Genomic DNA, 15,261 nt, shown 5'->3' with positions numbered 1-15,261 from the left:
CCAGCACTCTGAACAGCTGCATCATAACCTCCCTGTGTTTAAACTCAATCCCTTTAGCAATGAAGGACAAAATTCCATTTGCCTTCTGAATTACTTGTTGTACTTGCAGACCAACCTTCAGTGGTTCATGCAAAAGGACACCCAGGTGCCTCTGCATAGCCGCATGCTGCAACTTTTACCATTCAAGTAATAATCCTTTTTATTGTTAGTCCTCCCGAAATGGATGACTACACATTTATTAACATTATTCCATCTGCCCGGCCTTTGCCCAAGCACCCAATGTATCTATGTTATCTGTAAAGTTTCATAGTTGTCTGCACACTTTGCTCTACCACTCATCTTGGTGTTATCTGCAAACTTTGACACCCTACACATGGTCCCCAACCCCAAACCATCTATAGACATTGTAAATAATTGCGGTCCCAAGACCAATCCCTGAGGTACACCACTAGTCACTGACTGTCAGCCAGAATAGAACTCATTTATCCTCACTCTTTGTTTCCTGTTAGTCAACCAATCCTCTATCCATGCTAATACTTTACCTGCAATGCCATGCATCCCTATCTTATGCAGCAGCCTCGAGTGCGGCACCTCAATCACCTTCCCTCCTACAGAGGTTAACCTAACCAGTCTATAATTCTCCTTCTTTTGTCTATCTTGCAGTGCCTTCCCCACCCTCATTAAGCATGCTATCTTTTTGTAAGTTGGGAAGGCACTGGATCACAACTTCACATACTCCTCTTCCAAAGTTGAGGTCATCATTAACAGCCCAAAAGTAAATTTGAATTTACTCTCTCACTATTTTTGTATATTGTGTAGCTTCTGAAAGCCCTTAGAAAACCTACTCATTGGAAAGTTAATGACCATTGGGGAAATCCTCTAAGGACGCAAGAACATTCTGAGAGACAAGTTTTGGTAACTTCAAGTGTCAGTATAAGATGCTTTCTTGCAACTCAGATGTTTTAACTGAAGTGATTCATCATAGCCTCTGTCCTGAAAAGCTAATGTGACCATTACACTGACCCTAATTGTTTAAAACATTGCGATATATCATCACGCTATTGGATAAGTGCTCTTGTACATTCAAAACTAAAGAAAACGTTGCCTTGGATTGATAGTATAATGATCTGAAGTGATGCTCAGAGCCCTTTTAAATTGAAGAAAAAGAATATTCAACTATTTCCATTGGGGAGACAAATCTGCAACCTGCACTTAGACAGCTTTGATTTAATTGGACATTTGGTATAGTTTAGGGGAAAAAAAGAGCGTTGTAATTCAGATCGACTCCATTATTTACATTTTAAAAGGTTCCTTATAACAACTAAGCCTATTATGGAAACTTCACTGGAATTTCGAGAGCTTCAGAACCGCTTACTTCTTTGATGCAGTAAATCAAGTGGTTGTCTTTAAAAGATTTTGACGAGTTGGGGTGGGAAGGAAGCTTTAACTTTTTGATGGAAATATTGTACAGATTACCCTTGTATAGGCATAATTTTACATATTTAGTATTAGAGATGAACATTTATTCAACAAAAACAGGAAACAGATTTAACTTCAGAAAGAGTTTAGATGGCTGAATCAATATATTACTAAACAGCAACTAGGCACAATACAGGCAGTCCTCCAGGTGCAAGTGGGAGTCCATTCAAATGTCAATTTGTACGTAAGTCTGAACACAATGCTGGATAATATACAGCAGCCTCTTCGCAAGTCCAGGAAATGTTCGTCTGTCAGATATTGAAAATTAACCCCATGTGGGATCACACTCATAAGTACGCGTTTTCATAAGTTGAACGTTTCTAAGTTGGAGACTCACCCCCTGATATTATTGTTAGCTTTGTTTTTCAAACGTATTTCCAAATGTGATCCAGGCACACCAAACAAAATAACTATAGGTCATCGCATAATTCTACTGACCTTCTTGTGCTGTGGGTACACTCCATGTTGTTGTTGCAGTCGCCTTCTTTATCTTTTCTACTTCAGTTTCATCTGTGATGATCTCTAAAGCATCAAACTCATTTACCCTGAACTGAAGGCAAATAAACCTTAAGAATGAGATTATTCTGTACCGTTAATACCACTAACAAGATGTTATTTTGAATTCAGAAAAAAAAAGTGTCATGTTTCACAAAATTAAGGCACTTGTGACAACTAACAATAGCTCACGTCAGCATAGATATAATGAAATTTTAAAAACTGCAACCACTCAGAAGCTTGGATAATATTCCTACAAAAGTTATATCCTGTCCTAGAACATAACTATACATTTAATAGGAAAAACATATTAAATTTACTTCTAAAGAAATTATTTCCTCTCTCAAATGTAGTAATCAACTTAAACTAAAATTAGATGTGAATTGTTCAAACATTACCTTTAAATTGCTCCCTGGAAGAGTTGCTATTCCATCCTTCCAGTCCATTGCACTGAAAACATCAAAGTCCTGGTTATCAGTAGCAGAGCCACAGTCACTCACAATGCCTTTTTCCATTGCTGAACTTATTATTGTGAATGGAGCAAGGAATCTATGGAAGGGAAAGGGCAGCTTTGGATGAAATCCGATTATAATCAACAGCAGAAATTCTATACCCAGATAAAACATTTTAACAAAATTGTATTTACTGATTCTGATTATTTATTATGTCCATCAGCCTCAAATCCAGCTACTTGTTCGGAATTAGTGCAGCTGCAAACTGTTGCAGACACTGGATCATCCACATGTTCCCAGGGTGAAGCCATGTCTGGACACAACTAGTCAGTCAATCCTCTGACTAAAGTTGATGAACTGTACACACTGAAAGGGTGAATTTTAGGTGGGAGAAGGGTACTATCAGAAATTCAAAGCTCCTGGAATTAATACAAGTGGTTGGGAAGACAAGTCTAGCGGCTTCTTCTCATCTTGGCTTTTATCACAACAAGTTGGCCTGGCAATAAAACCATAAAGGGTAACTCAATGCTTTCACTTCAGCAGTTTCATACGAAAGAGGGAAGAAGCAAGAAGTAGGTTTGAAGGGAAATACTTAAGGCTAAATCATATTGTTTTAGAAATCTTAGGAGTGCTTATGATCATGATGGCACAATATGTATGTTCTCAGAATGGAAGAGTGCCCATCTAAAGGGCATTTGTATATACAAACATGCGTGTGTGTGCATGGTCACAACTCCTTCATGTTCAGCCAAATCATGTGATCCATAAAGACATAGTAATATGGGTACAATCCACTGGCCTGGAGTTCCATTTATGATTCCCTGAATGAGAGAAAATTCTACATCATGACTAATCTACAGTAGTTACATTTCTTTATGATGAATCAGCCAAGGTGATTGACTCCAGGAGAGAACAGTGATATGTTAACCCTCTACATATACACACAACAGTGAGTGCAGAAATGTAGATATGAGCAATTGTTTCCATGAACATTTGGAAGATTTGCAAAATGTAAAAAATAATGACAGTGATTTGAATTGAACTGTGTGGGACAACAGGACTGTGTCGCAGTCTCTATAACCAAAATCACTGCTTTCAGACATACTGAGAAACCAGCAGTTCACATAATAGATGCAGCTTTGAACATAATTGGATGTGTGGTACAACATTTTCTGCTGGTAACTCTTCTTGTCCAAATTTTCCTCCATGAAATGCAAGTATGGTGGCATTGTTACGCAAAACCCCTAATACACGATAATAATTATAAACTAAATATTAACTTCTGACAACCTTGCCTGGAGGTAAACAAATGAGGAAGAGCTTTTCCAAAGTATCTTCTAGCATTAGGTTCTCTTGTTCTATACCACAATCAATCAGAGCAATTAGGCTGCAGACTCCTTTATCTGTTATATAATGTTGCCCTCATTTTCAAACAAACATGTAATGCAAAACCCAGAAGTGCGCACAGATCCCTTGGCAGTTCCTCATTATATTTGCATCTTGATTTGGCAAGAAAGGTCAAGTACTAACTCTGCAGCAAACTATTTCCAGTCATCTCAGCTATAAGGCCCTACTTAAATTATAATCAAAAATGGAAAATGCAAGAAAGCTCAACAAGACAGTTAGAATCTGTGGGAAGCTCAAATACAGTCAGAGTCATGCAGCACAGAAAAAGATCTTTCGGTCCAACCAGTCCATGCTCAATATAATCCCAAACTAAACTAGTCCCACCTGCCATATCCCTCAAAATAATTCGTATTCATGGAGTTATCCAAATATCTTTTAAACATTGTAATTGAGCCGAAATGTGTTGCTGGAAAAGCGCAGCAAGTCAGGCAGCATCCAAGGAGCAGGAGAATCGATGTTTCAGGGATGAGCCCTTCTTCAAGAAAAAATACATTGTAATTGAACCCATACCTACCACTTCCTCAAGAAGTTCAATCCACACACAAAACACCCTCTGTAAAAAAATTGCCCCTCTGTCTTTTTTTTAAACCTTTTTCCTCTCACCTTAAAAATGTGCCTTCTAGCCTTGAAATCCCTCATCCTAGAGAAAAGACAACTACCATATCTATACCCGTCATTATTTCATAAACTTCTATAAGGTTGCCTCTCAACCTCCTCTCAACTCCAGTGGTAGAAGTCCTAGTCTATCCAGGCTTATAACTCAAATCTTCCATACCTGATAGCAATCTCTTCTGCATCCCTTCCAGTTTGATTATATCCTTCCTATAACTGGGCGAACAGAACTGGACACAGAATTCCAGATGAGGCCTTACCAATGTCCTGTACAACCTCAACATGACTTCCCAACTCCTATACTCAAAGGATTGAGCAATGAAGGCAAGCATGATGAACACCTTTTTAACCAAACTATATGTAATTATAAACTGAAAAGAATTACATACTTGAGCCCCTAGGTGCCTATGTTCGATAACATACCCATGGTTTACTATTAACTGTAAAAGCCCTACACTTTTTTGTTGTACCAAAATGCATTAACTCACATTAATCAGATATGACCCTTTGCCTTAATGATTTAAGGAAAGGTTTCAAGTGATTGAAAGTTTAACGTGTAATTAAGATAAATATTTAAAAAGGTAAATTCTTACAGAATCTGGATTAAGTGAGGGACCACATCTGAGCCCAATTCTGTACTCAAAGCATCAAAGCAGTCGGTGTCGAAAGTTACAAAGATTGGGAGTCTTTAGCCAAACTTTTTCTTTTATAACCTATTGATGCTGAAGTCAATTGCGCCATCTTATTATTATAGTTAAAAAGAGCCAACACACCTCAGGCAAAGGATGAAATTTTAAATGCTGTTGACTTGTATGTCAAAGCTACTGACTTCTGTAGCTAGCAAAGACAACAAGATGACAATTAACTACTCATGAATTTGTTTGTATGTACTAAATTTACCAATACCAATTTTATTTGATAGATTTAGAACCAAGTCATTGCCATTTTTAAGCAGCCTTAATTCTCTTAAACGAAGCATGCTTTTAGACACTGCCTGCCCCCAACTCACAAGCCAGAGACTCAGACTAATGTTTCGAAGTTTGGGTTAAAAACCTGGAACTCCCTTCCTAACAGTACCATGGGCGTGTACATCCCTCATGAGAGCAACAGTTCAAGACGACAGCTCACCACCTTCTCAAAAGACAATAAAGGGTTGGGCAATAAATGCTGTTCTTTCCAGCATCGCCCACATCCTGTGAAAGAATGTAAAAGGAATGTTTCAAATCCCACAACAGCAGTGACTGGAATTTATCTTTAATAAACTTAATTAATTAGAAATCTATTAACTAGAAAGCTAGTTTAGGGTGTAGGTTTGCTCACTGAGCTGTAGGTTTGATATCCAGACGTTTCATTACCTGGCTAGGTAACATCAATGGCGATCTCCAAGTGAAGTGAAGCTGTTGTCTCCTGCTTTATATTTATATCTTTCTCCTGGATGGGGTTCCTGGGGTTTGTGGTGATGTCATTTCCTGTTCGTTTTCTGAGGGGTTGATAGATGGCATCTAGATCTATGTGTTTGTTTATGGCATTGTGGTTGGAGTGCCAGGCCTCTAGGAATTCTCTGGCATGTCTTTGCTTAGGCTGTCCCAGGATAGATGTGTTGTCCCAGTCGAAATGGTGGTTTTTTTCATCTGTGTGTAAAAAATGAAAAAAAAACACCACTTCGACTGGGACAACACATCTATCCTGGGACAGCCTAAGCAAAGACATGCCAGAGAATTCCTAGAGGCCTGGCACTCCAACCACAATGCCATAAACAAACACATAGATCTAGATGCCATCTATCAACCCCTCAGAAAACGAACAGGAAATGACATCACCACAAACCCCAGGGACCCCATCCAGGAGAAAGACATCAATAGAAAGCAGAAGACAACACCTTTGCTTCACTTGGAGGTTGCCACTGATGATGTTACCTAGCCAAGTAATGAAACATCTGGATATATAACCTACAGCTCAGCGAGCAAACCTACACCCTAAACCTCAACCTGAGCTACAAACCTTGCAAAATTAGAAAGCTAGTCTCAGTATTGGTGATCATGAAACTATCATCAACTGTCATAACTCAACTGATTAACTACATCATTTAGGAAAAGAACTCATCACCATTGACTAGTCTGACCTATATGTAATCCAGATCAAAACCACACGGTTTACATCTTAACACTCTGAAAAAGCCTAGAAAGCCACTTACTCGGAGGAAACGGCATGAAAATAAATCAATACAGATAGACTACAGTAGCTCAGGAAATTTGCAGCTCACCACTTAGGATGTGGAATAAATACAGGCTGTGTGACACATTCCAGGAAAGAATAAAACAAAAACTGTTGTTTTGTCATTGGATGCAACATTCAATTGCATGCAGTAAGGTCTCACAATTAGAAATCCAATGAATAACAGTTAACTATTTTGTGTTTCTAGTTGAGGGATTAATCTTGTTGAAAGCACAAGATGAATCCACTGCCCTCGTTTGAAATACACCCATCCTATCAAGTCTACAAAGTCTCCATTTAATGTTTCAGCAAAGGTCTACACCTCCAAAAGCTCAGTACTCCCCCAATATTACCTTGAAATGCCAAAGACCTAGATTCTGCACTCAAATCCAAAGATCAATTTTGAATACATATAGACATCCAAGCTCAAAAGCTACTGCTTTTCCAAGTTCACATTTGTAAAAAGTATGGTGGGAGAATTCCCTGGGTATGCGCCAGATGCATTAAATTACTTACTCACAACAAATATCTAAGGATCAGCCATGTTTACAACACACTACAACATTGGTCCATGAGCAATAGAATATCTTGGTGACTATTGACAGGTGGGGGACTTTCTGTAATAGCACAACATCAGTAGCAACTTAAAAGGACGATATAATGGAGACTTTATGTTTTCCAATCATGCACACATTAATGCTTTGAAGAAGAGAGTTGTAACACAGAACTTCCAAAATGTTGTTAGAACTCTTGCACCACTCCTGACAGAATACCGACACTGAGCAGTAATTGTATTTATCTAGCGCTGAGCACAAGTGGCCACAATGCTGGCTAGGTCTCTCTGATGAGTAGCATCAAGCTTCAACAAATGCCTGACACCCTTTGCCAATGATCCAAACAGAACAGATTGCTTCCCAGAGGCCAGAAGAACATCCTGGCCAGTCACTGAACAACGTCTTATCATGCATTAAACACGTCCATAGGAGTCGCAAGTTTGCAGCACAAACAAGTCAGTTCATTAATATGGAGTGCAGGCATGGTGTGAAATAGTTCAGAACAGGTGACTAAAGGTTCTAATAAAAAGACTTTTTAAAATGATGGTGAAAGGGAAGACAATATGAAAACAAGTAAAAGAATTGAAAAGTAGTTTACGTCACTGGGGAACAATAGAAAATACAAAACAAAATGTATTTCGTACTGTGCAAGATAGTAAAAAAAAAGCAGAAACTCTGGACATAATTTTCATAGCGTATAACACTGCAAACATTGTAACTATAGATCACTAGTCAAGAAGAGATAAGCCAATTAAAGACATTGTTAGTCAAGCTCATTAAGATAATCCCAGAACTCATGGAATCAGGCAACTCGTTCCCAGAATCTAGCCCATGGACCTCCACATACTTTGATACATGTGAAAAATGGCATCAAAGCACAAAGAAATAACATAAGGACGAATCATCGAAGTAGAGCCATAGAGATGTACAGAATGGAAACAGACCCTTCAGTCCAACCCGTCCATGCCGACCAGATATCCCAACCCAATCTAGTTCCACCTGCCAGCACCCAACCCATATCCCTCCAAACCACACCTATTCATATACCATCCAAATGTCTTTTAAATGTTGCAATTGTACCAGCCTCCACCACTTCCTCTGGCAGCTCATTCCATACACGTACCACCCTTTGTGTGAAAAAGTTGCCCCGTAGGTCTCTTTTATATCTTTCCCTTCTCACCCTAAACCTACGCTCTCCAGTTCTGGACTCCCCGAACCCAGGGAAAAGACTTTTCCTATTTACCCTATCCACGCTCCTCATAATTTTGTAAACCTCTAAAAGGTCACCCCTCAGCCTCCGACACTCCAGGGAAAACACCCCAGCCTGTTTAGCCTCTCCCTATAGCTCAAATCCTCCAACCCTGGCAACATCCTTATAAATTTTTTCTGAACCCTTTCAAGTTTCACAACGTCCTTCCTAAAGGAGGGAGACTAGAATTGCACACAATATTCCGAAAGTGGCCTAACCAATGTCCTGTACAGCCGCAACATGACCTCCCAACACCTGTACTCAATACTCTGACCAATAAAGGAAAGCATACCAAACACCTTCTTCACTATCCTATCTACCTGCGACTCCACTTTCAAGGAGCTATGAACCTGCACTCCAAGGTCTCTTTGTTCAGCAACACTCCCTGGGACCTTACCATTAAGCGTATAAGTCCTGCTAAGATTTTCTTTCCCAAAATGCAGCACCTCGCATTTATCTGAATTAAACTCCATCTGCTTCTTCTCAGCCCATTGGCCCATCTGGTCAAAATCCTGTTATAATCTGAGGTAACCCTCTTCGCTGTCCACTATGCCTCCAATTTTAGTGTTATCTGCAAACTTACTAACTGTACCTCTTATGCTCGCATCCAAATCATCATCCTACCACAAGAGAAGGGAAAATGCGGAAAGCAGCATGTGGATAGTCAAATCTTCTGCAGGTGCTAAAGGTATGGATTACCTTTGATACCTGCATGTTAAATCATGAAATGTGCAAAAGGTAAGTACTTTTGATACCATTGCTTGAAAAACAGGAGGAGGCCTGGATCCCTCAAGGAAATCTTTTGCCATAACAAAGGGTGGTTTGTATGTGAAATGAACTGCCAAAGGAAGTGATAGATGCAAGTACAGTTACAACATTTAAAAGACATTTAGAAAGGTACATGAATAAGGAAAGGTTTAGAAGGATTTGGGCCAAATACAGGCAAGTGGGACTAGTTTAGTTTGGGAAACTTAGTTAGCATGGGTAAATTGGACAGAAGGGTCTGTTTCCGTGCTATCTGACTCTACAACTATGAACCTATTTGACTAATATTTTGTGTGAAAAGAACTGATGGCATTGTAATGCAAGACAAAATTATTAAATATTTTAAAATGGATAAATTATTCAACAAAATGGCCATGGTGGGGTTGCACAATGGTAGCACTCCTGCCTCACAGCATAGACACCCGGGTTCAATTCCAGTCTTAGAGAACTACCTGCATGGAGTTTGCACATTCTCCCAGTGTCTGCATGGATTTCTTCCAGGGCTCCGGTTTCCTCCCACAGGCCAAACATGTGCAGGTTACATGGATTAGCCACGGGAAATGTAGGGTTAGAGGGATAGGAAAGGTTTGGGGATGGTCTGGGTGGGATACTCTTCAGAGAGTTGGTGTGAACTCGATAGGGCAAATGACCTGCTTCCACACTGTAGGGATTCTATGATTCTATGAAAATCCAATCAAATTCTGTTATACGTTTTAGAGGATCATTTTGACATTCACATAAAGCAAGCAAAAACACCTTCCTGATAGAAGTGAGAAATGAAAATTGACATTAACTGAGCTTACATCCCATGGCTAGCTACCGTAAGACAAGCTGATTATTTTCTTCATGAAGCTATTGAAGCACTTACCGCAAGGGTAACTGCATGACACTGTAAGGTGTGGATCTAGGATGTGTGCAGTATTGATAAAGTATTGAGAAGCTATGTCCAGATTCAGACAGCGTTCAAGTGACCATAACACTCCTACTGCATTGCTTCTCTTGTTCTTGGACATGGAGCCTGTTTTGCAGGAAAGAGGTCATGAAGTAAGCTCAACGCATTGCATCAGTACATCCTAAGACTGTACACACTACAAAGTGTGCCAGTGAAGGAGGGAATGAATATCCAGGCAGGTATCCTAAATAGGCATGTATTGATCAGTACTGCTATCTGCTGGTGGAATTTACATATCATAATGGAGATGTAGTATTGCAATTACGAGCTCCAATTTATTCATTTTTCATTCAAAACTCCAATGTATGAGGAAGTACTTTACACTGCAACAGATAAAGCAGTGTGTACCACTGGATGTGTTATCCAGGACACCGAATAGATTTTTTTCTGGCGATTGAACATGTCGTGAGCTTGACCAAATTGCACGCTTGGAGTCACTTATTTAATTAAAACTAGCTCCTTGGCCTCCATCAAAGAGTGGATTTCAACATATTATAGTGCAGATTGTCAGTGCCAAAGAACTGAGGGGTGGGGTCAAACTATTTCTATACTTGCACTTATAAAGTTGGGTGTTGAATCAATTCAATGCGTTAACTCAACTTGACAGAGTTTACAATCAACTCTCTTTCAGCCCAGAGCAAGACCAGATAACATACTGGCAGTACATTCCTAGCACCAGGTTAGTGACTCAACACTTAGGTTATGTCATCCATGAAAAGTTCAAAACACAAGCTTCTTAATCTAAAGAGAGTGATAGTTTCTCCAGATGCACCAAAGCAATAGCCAACCCAGGAGAAAGATGGTAATAATGACAAAGAATAGGATGATGGGCATAAAACTTATTCTTCTTAATGGATTATAATACAGACAAAAATGAGGACAGGCCACCCAGGAGTTGCTGCAACATAGTCAGGGCCCATTTTCCTCTGCCCAAATCTCACCACTCAGTACATCCTTCTTCTCACCTGCTCAGATATTTTCACCTAGAGGACTCTGTAAAACACCAGTGAGGATTTATTCAAAATGACTGAAAAAGCACAAGTAAATCTGATGAATGTGGAGTGAATGAGAAAAATGCAGCCTCGTTTTTATCCTCCACAGATGATGATCTTTGGCACTATAATAGGCCCAGACCCATTTAATCATCAGAGAAAAATATTCAAAGAACATTGTGGCCATGTGCAGGCTCTGCAGTAAATGTGGTAAGATGTAGCAATTGACAGGTTTACATTAAGATGTCCAGAAATAACAGACAAGGTTAACTGGAGTCTCACAATCCATTCAGATGAATGGCCAACCATTTTAGCTTGTCCCTATGACGATGGTGGAATTGGTTGGAAGAAAGATGCATGTAGATAAGCACCAAGAATATGGTATTGCATTGCTTTACTGGTGTTTACTTAAAATTTCATTCATGCATGTTGTTCTTTGATATTTATGGAATTTAAAGTCATACAAAAAGAATGGGTGCATTTATTCGCTATTGAGTTATATGTTCAGCTTCCTATCGGAAAGATATTCTGAAACTTGAAAGGGTTCAGAAAAGATTTACAAGAATGTTGCCAGGGTTGGAGGATTTGAGCTATAGGGAGAGGCTGAACAGACTGGGGCTGTTTTCCCTGGAGCGTTGGAGGCGGAGGGGTGACCTTATAGAGGTTTACAAAATTATGAGGGGCTTGGATAGGGTAAATAGGAAAAGTCTTTTCCCTGGGGTGAGGAGAGTCCAGAACCAGAGCACATATGTTTAGGGTGAGTGGGGAAACATAAAAGAGACCTAAGGGGCAACTTTTTCACGCAGAGGGTGGGACGTGTATGGAATGAGCTGCTAAGGTAAGTGTTGGAGGCTGGTACAATTGCAACATTTAAAAGACATTTGGATGTGTATATGAATAGGAAGGGTTTGGAGGGATATGGGCCACGTGCTGGCAGGTGGGACTAGATTGGGTTGGGATATTTGGTCGGCATGGACGAGTTGGACGGAAGGATCTGTTTCCATGCTGTGCATCTCTATGACTCTATTGGGATGCTACTATATTAACTAAGTGTGCTGTTGTATGATCAGGTTCTGGTTCAGGTTAAATTAATGTTTACCTGTAAATTGCAGTGAGGAGTTGTGGGGGAGAAATAACAGGTCTAATGTAAAGTGGATTTCAGGTGTGAAATACAGTCAAGTCCTCAGAATGTCCAAGTACAGGATATCAATATTCTCTCCTCTGCATATTACTGTCTAAAGTAGCCCTTTAAAATATGTATTTCTAAAAACAAATCTTAGAGGTGTCAGTCTTGTGCACTTCTCTGGTGATATTGTACTGTCCACTCATAAAAGGATAACATTCCTTGGAAAACAAAAGGTGGGTTCTCTTCCAGAAACCCTCCATCTAAAAACTATCACTCACACCTAAAATGGGATAGAGCACCAAACCTCAAGTGATAAGGATTTCTGACAACTTCCAGTATGTAGAATTTTTTTAAAAAATGTTACCACATTAAGTAAGAATGTGGAGGATGCAAAACCCCAACACAGAGGGTTCTCTCAGTAGAGCCTTTAAATCAAAATCAAAACACCCTGCACCTTTGGAAAGTTGGATGTTACGAGAGCCTATGACATAGGAGGAGAAAGGAGGTAATTCAGTCCATCCAGTCTGCTCTGCCGTTCAGCATTCAGTCATGGCTGATAGTGAGAAAATGGGATTGAAAAACCTTTCTCCCTATAACCTTTGATCCTCTTGGCCATCAAGAACTTATCTATCTCTCTTTTAAATATACTCAATGACCTGGCCTCCAAGCCTTCTGTGGCAACGAATTCCACAAATTCACCACTCTCTGGTTAAAGAAGTTTCTCTTTATCTCCGTTCTAAAGGGTCTTCCCTTTACTCTAAGGCTGTGCCCTCGGGTCCTCATCTCTCCGCCAATGGAAACATCTTCCCAATGTCCACTCCAACCAGGCCATTCAGTATTCTCTAAGTTTCAATCAGATCCCCCATCATCCTTCTAAACTACATCAAGTAAAGTCCCAGAGTCCTCAAGCATTCCTCATATGTTAAGCTTTTCATTCACAGGATCATTCTAGTGAACATCCTCTGGACCTGCTTCAGGGCTAGTACATCCATCCTGAGGTTTGGGGCCCAAAGTTGCTGACAATACTCTAAATGTAGTCTGACCAGAGCCTTATAACACCTCAGAAGTCCATCCCTGCTTTTATATTCTAGTCCTCTTGAGATAAACGAGAACATTGTCTTGCCTTCTTACCTACTGACTCAACCTGCAAGTTTACCTTAAGGGAAACCTGGACTTGGACTCCCAAGTCCTTTTGCACTTCACATTTCTGAATTTTCTTCCCATTTTGAAAATAGTCCATGCCTCTATTCTTCCTACCAAAGTGCATGACCTCACACATTGTATTTCATCTGCCACTTCTTTGTCCAGTCATCTAACCTGGCAAAATCTTTCTGTAGCCTCATCCACCTCCTCAATGCTACCTGCCCCTCTACCTATCCTTGCATCATCTCCAAACTTAGCCAGAATGCCCTCAGTTCACTCATCCAGATCATTACTGTCTCAAGTGAAAAGTGTGGTCACAACACGGATCCTTGTGGAACACCACTAGTCACCAGTTACCATCGTGAGAAAGACCCTTTTATCCCCACACTGCTTTCTGCCAGATGGCCAATCTTGTATCCATGCTAGTACCTGGCCTCTAACACCACAAGCCTTTAATCTTACTCAACAGCCTCCTGTGCAGCACTTATCAAAGGCCTTCTGGAAGTCCAGATAGATAACATCCATTGGCTTTCCATGGCCATCTGTAACTTTCTCAAGTTTCCTTGCATTATCATAAGAAATGCCAGGCCTCCTCCTCAAGAGATCCTCACTGTCAGAAGTTATCAGTAGGATTGAGAAGTCTCTTCAAGATCTCAGATGGTTAGAAACAATAAAAGCAAGTCCAGATTGTGTTGGCAAACTAGAAATCAATACTGAAATGCTTCACATTCTTCATGCTCAGAAACATATTGTACTTGGACGTTCTGAGGACTTGACCGTATTTCATACATGAAATCCACTTTACCTTAGACCTGTTATTCCTCCCCCACATCTCCTCACCTCGACTTACAGGTAAACATTTCTTTAATTTGATACCTGAACTTGAATTTGGTCATTCATCAGGAGGGCCTTTAGCCCGAAACGTTGATTTTCCTGCTCTTCAGATGCTGCCGGACCTGCTGTGCTTTTCCAGCACCACTCTAATCTTGACTCTAATCTCCAGCATCTGCAGTACCCACCTCTGCCTCCAGTGTCATTAGGGTGAGTGAATGGCCGACTGCCAAATGATAGACAAGACAAACAAAATCAGGTTGTACTCTTCAATTTTCCTTTTGCTCAAGGAGAGACAGGCTGCAACTTCCATTTAGCAACAAGAAACCGAATTGCTGCTACAGAAATTATTGGAAGAATATTGTCCAGTTTGAAGTACTCCTCATTTTTCTGGCATTTAAAACAAACCAGCACTTTTTTTGTTGTGAGAATAAAATGTGTAAGAACTTGCAAATTGCTATAAATCACTGGAAGACTTGTGTCACTCCATTGTGTGGGATACAAAAATGGGGTTTCATCCATCCAAGGAATTGCTAAATTTGCCATGGAAATGGCCATAGATATCCTAAGTTTGTATCTCCATTTTAGAAGGACCTACCAATGACATGATGTATGGTACCAACATGAAACTCAGTCTTGGAGGCCCAAATATTTGTAACTGTGGAAGCTCATTACTACACGTAATTGATCCAAGAGGTTAGTTTTTTTTTCCTCTTGTTTTTCTCCCCCTTTAGTTCCTTTCCTCTAACCTATTCTTTCTTCTCCTCCATTTATTTATAGTCATGTAGCATAGAAACCGACCCTTCAGTCCAACTTGTCCACACTGACCAGATATCCTAAACTGATCTAGTTCCTTTTATCAGTAATTAGCCCATATCCCTCTCATCCCCTTCTATTCATAAACCCATCCAGATGCCTTCTAACTATTGTAATTGCACCTGCTCCACCACTACTTCTGACAGCTCTTTCCATGTACACACCACCTTCTGT

At 40.0% G+C, this 15,261-nt stretch overlaps 1 protein-coding gene across 1 annotated transcript in view; it reads right to left on the bottom strand.

The window, feature by feature from the left end:
* l3mbtl3 (L3MBTL histone methyl-lysine binding protein 3) overlaps window positions 1–15,261 on the bottom strand; it is a 172,953-nt gene that overhangs the window by 139,978 nt on the left and 17,714 nt on the right. The window contains exons 2-3 of the mRNA XM_072556048.1: window positions 2,373–2,523; window positions 1,918–2,029 (exon numbers count right to left, since the gene is read on the bottom strand). Of these exons, the coding sequence (XP_072412149.1) occupies window positions 1,918–2,029; window positions 2,373–2,489 (229 nt within the window). The 5' untranslated portion in view covers window positions 2,490–2,523. The remainder of the gene's footprint in view (window positions 1–1,917; window positions 2,030–2,372; window positions 2,524–15,261) is intronic.

This window comes from Chiloscyllium punctatum, chromosome 3, assembly GCF_047496795.1.
Source record: "Chiloscyllium punctatum isolate Juve2018m chromosome 3, sChiPun1.3, whole genome shotgun sequence".
In the NCBI taxonomy this organism is placed as follows: domain Eukaryota; kingdom Metazoa; phylum Chordata; class Chondrichthyes; order Orectolobiformes; family Hemiscylliidae; genus Chiloscyllium; species Chiloscyllium punctatum.
The sequence above is the reverse complement of the archived record's forward strand: the minus strand, read 5'-3'. Positions and strand labels throughout refer to the sequence as shown.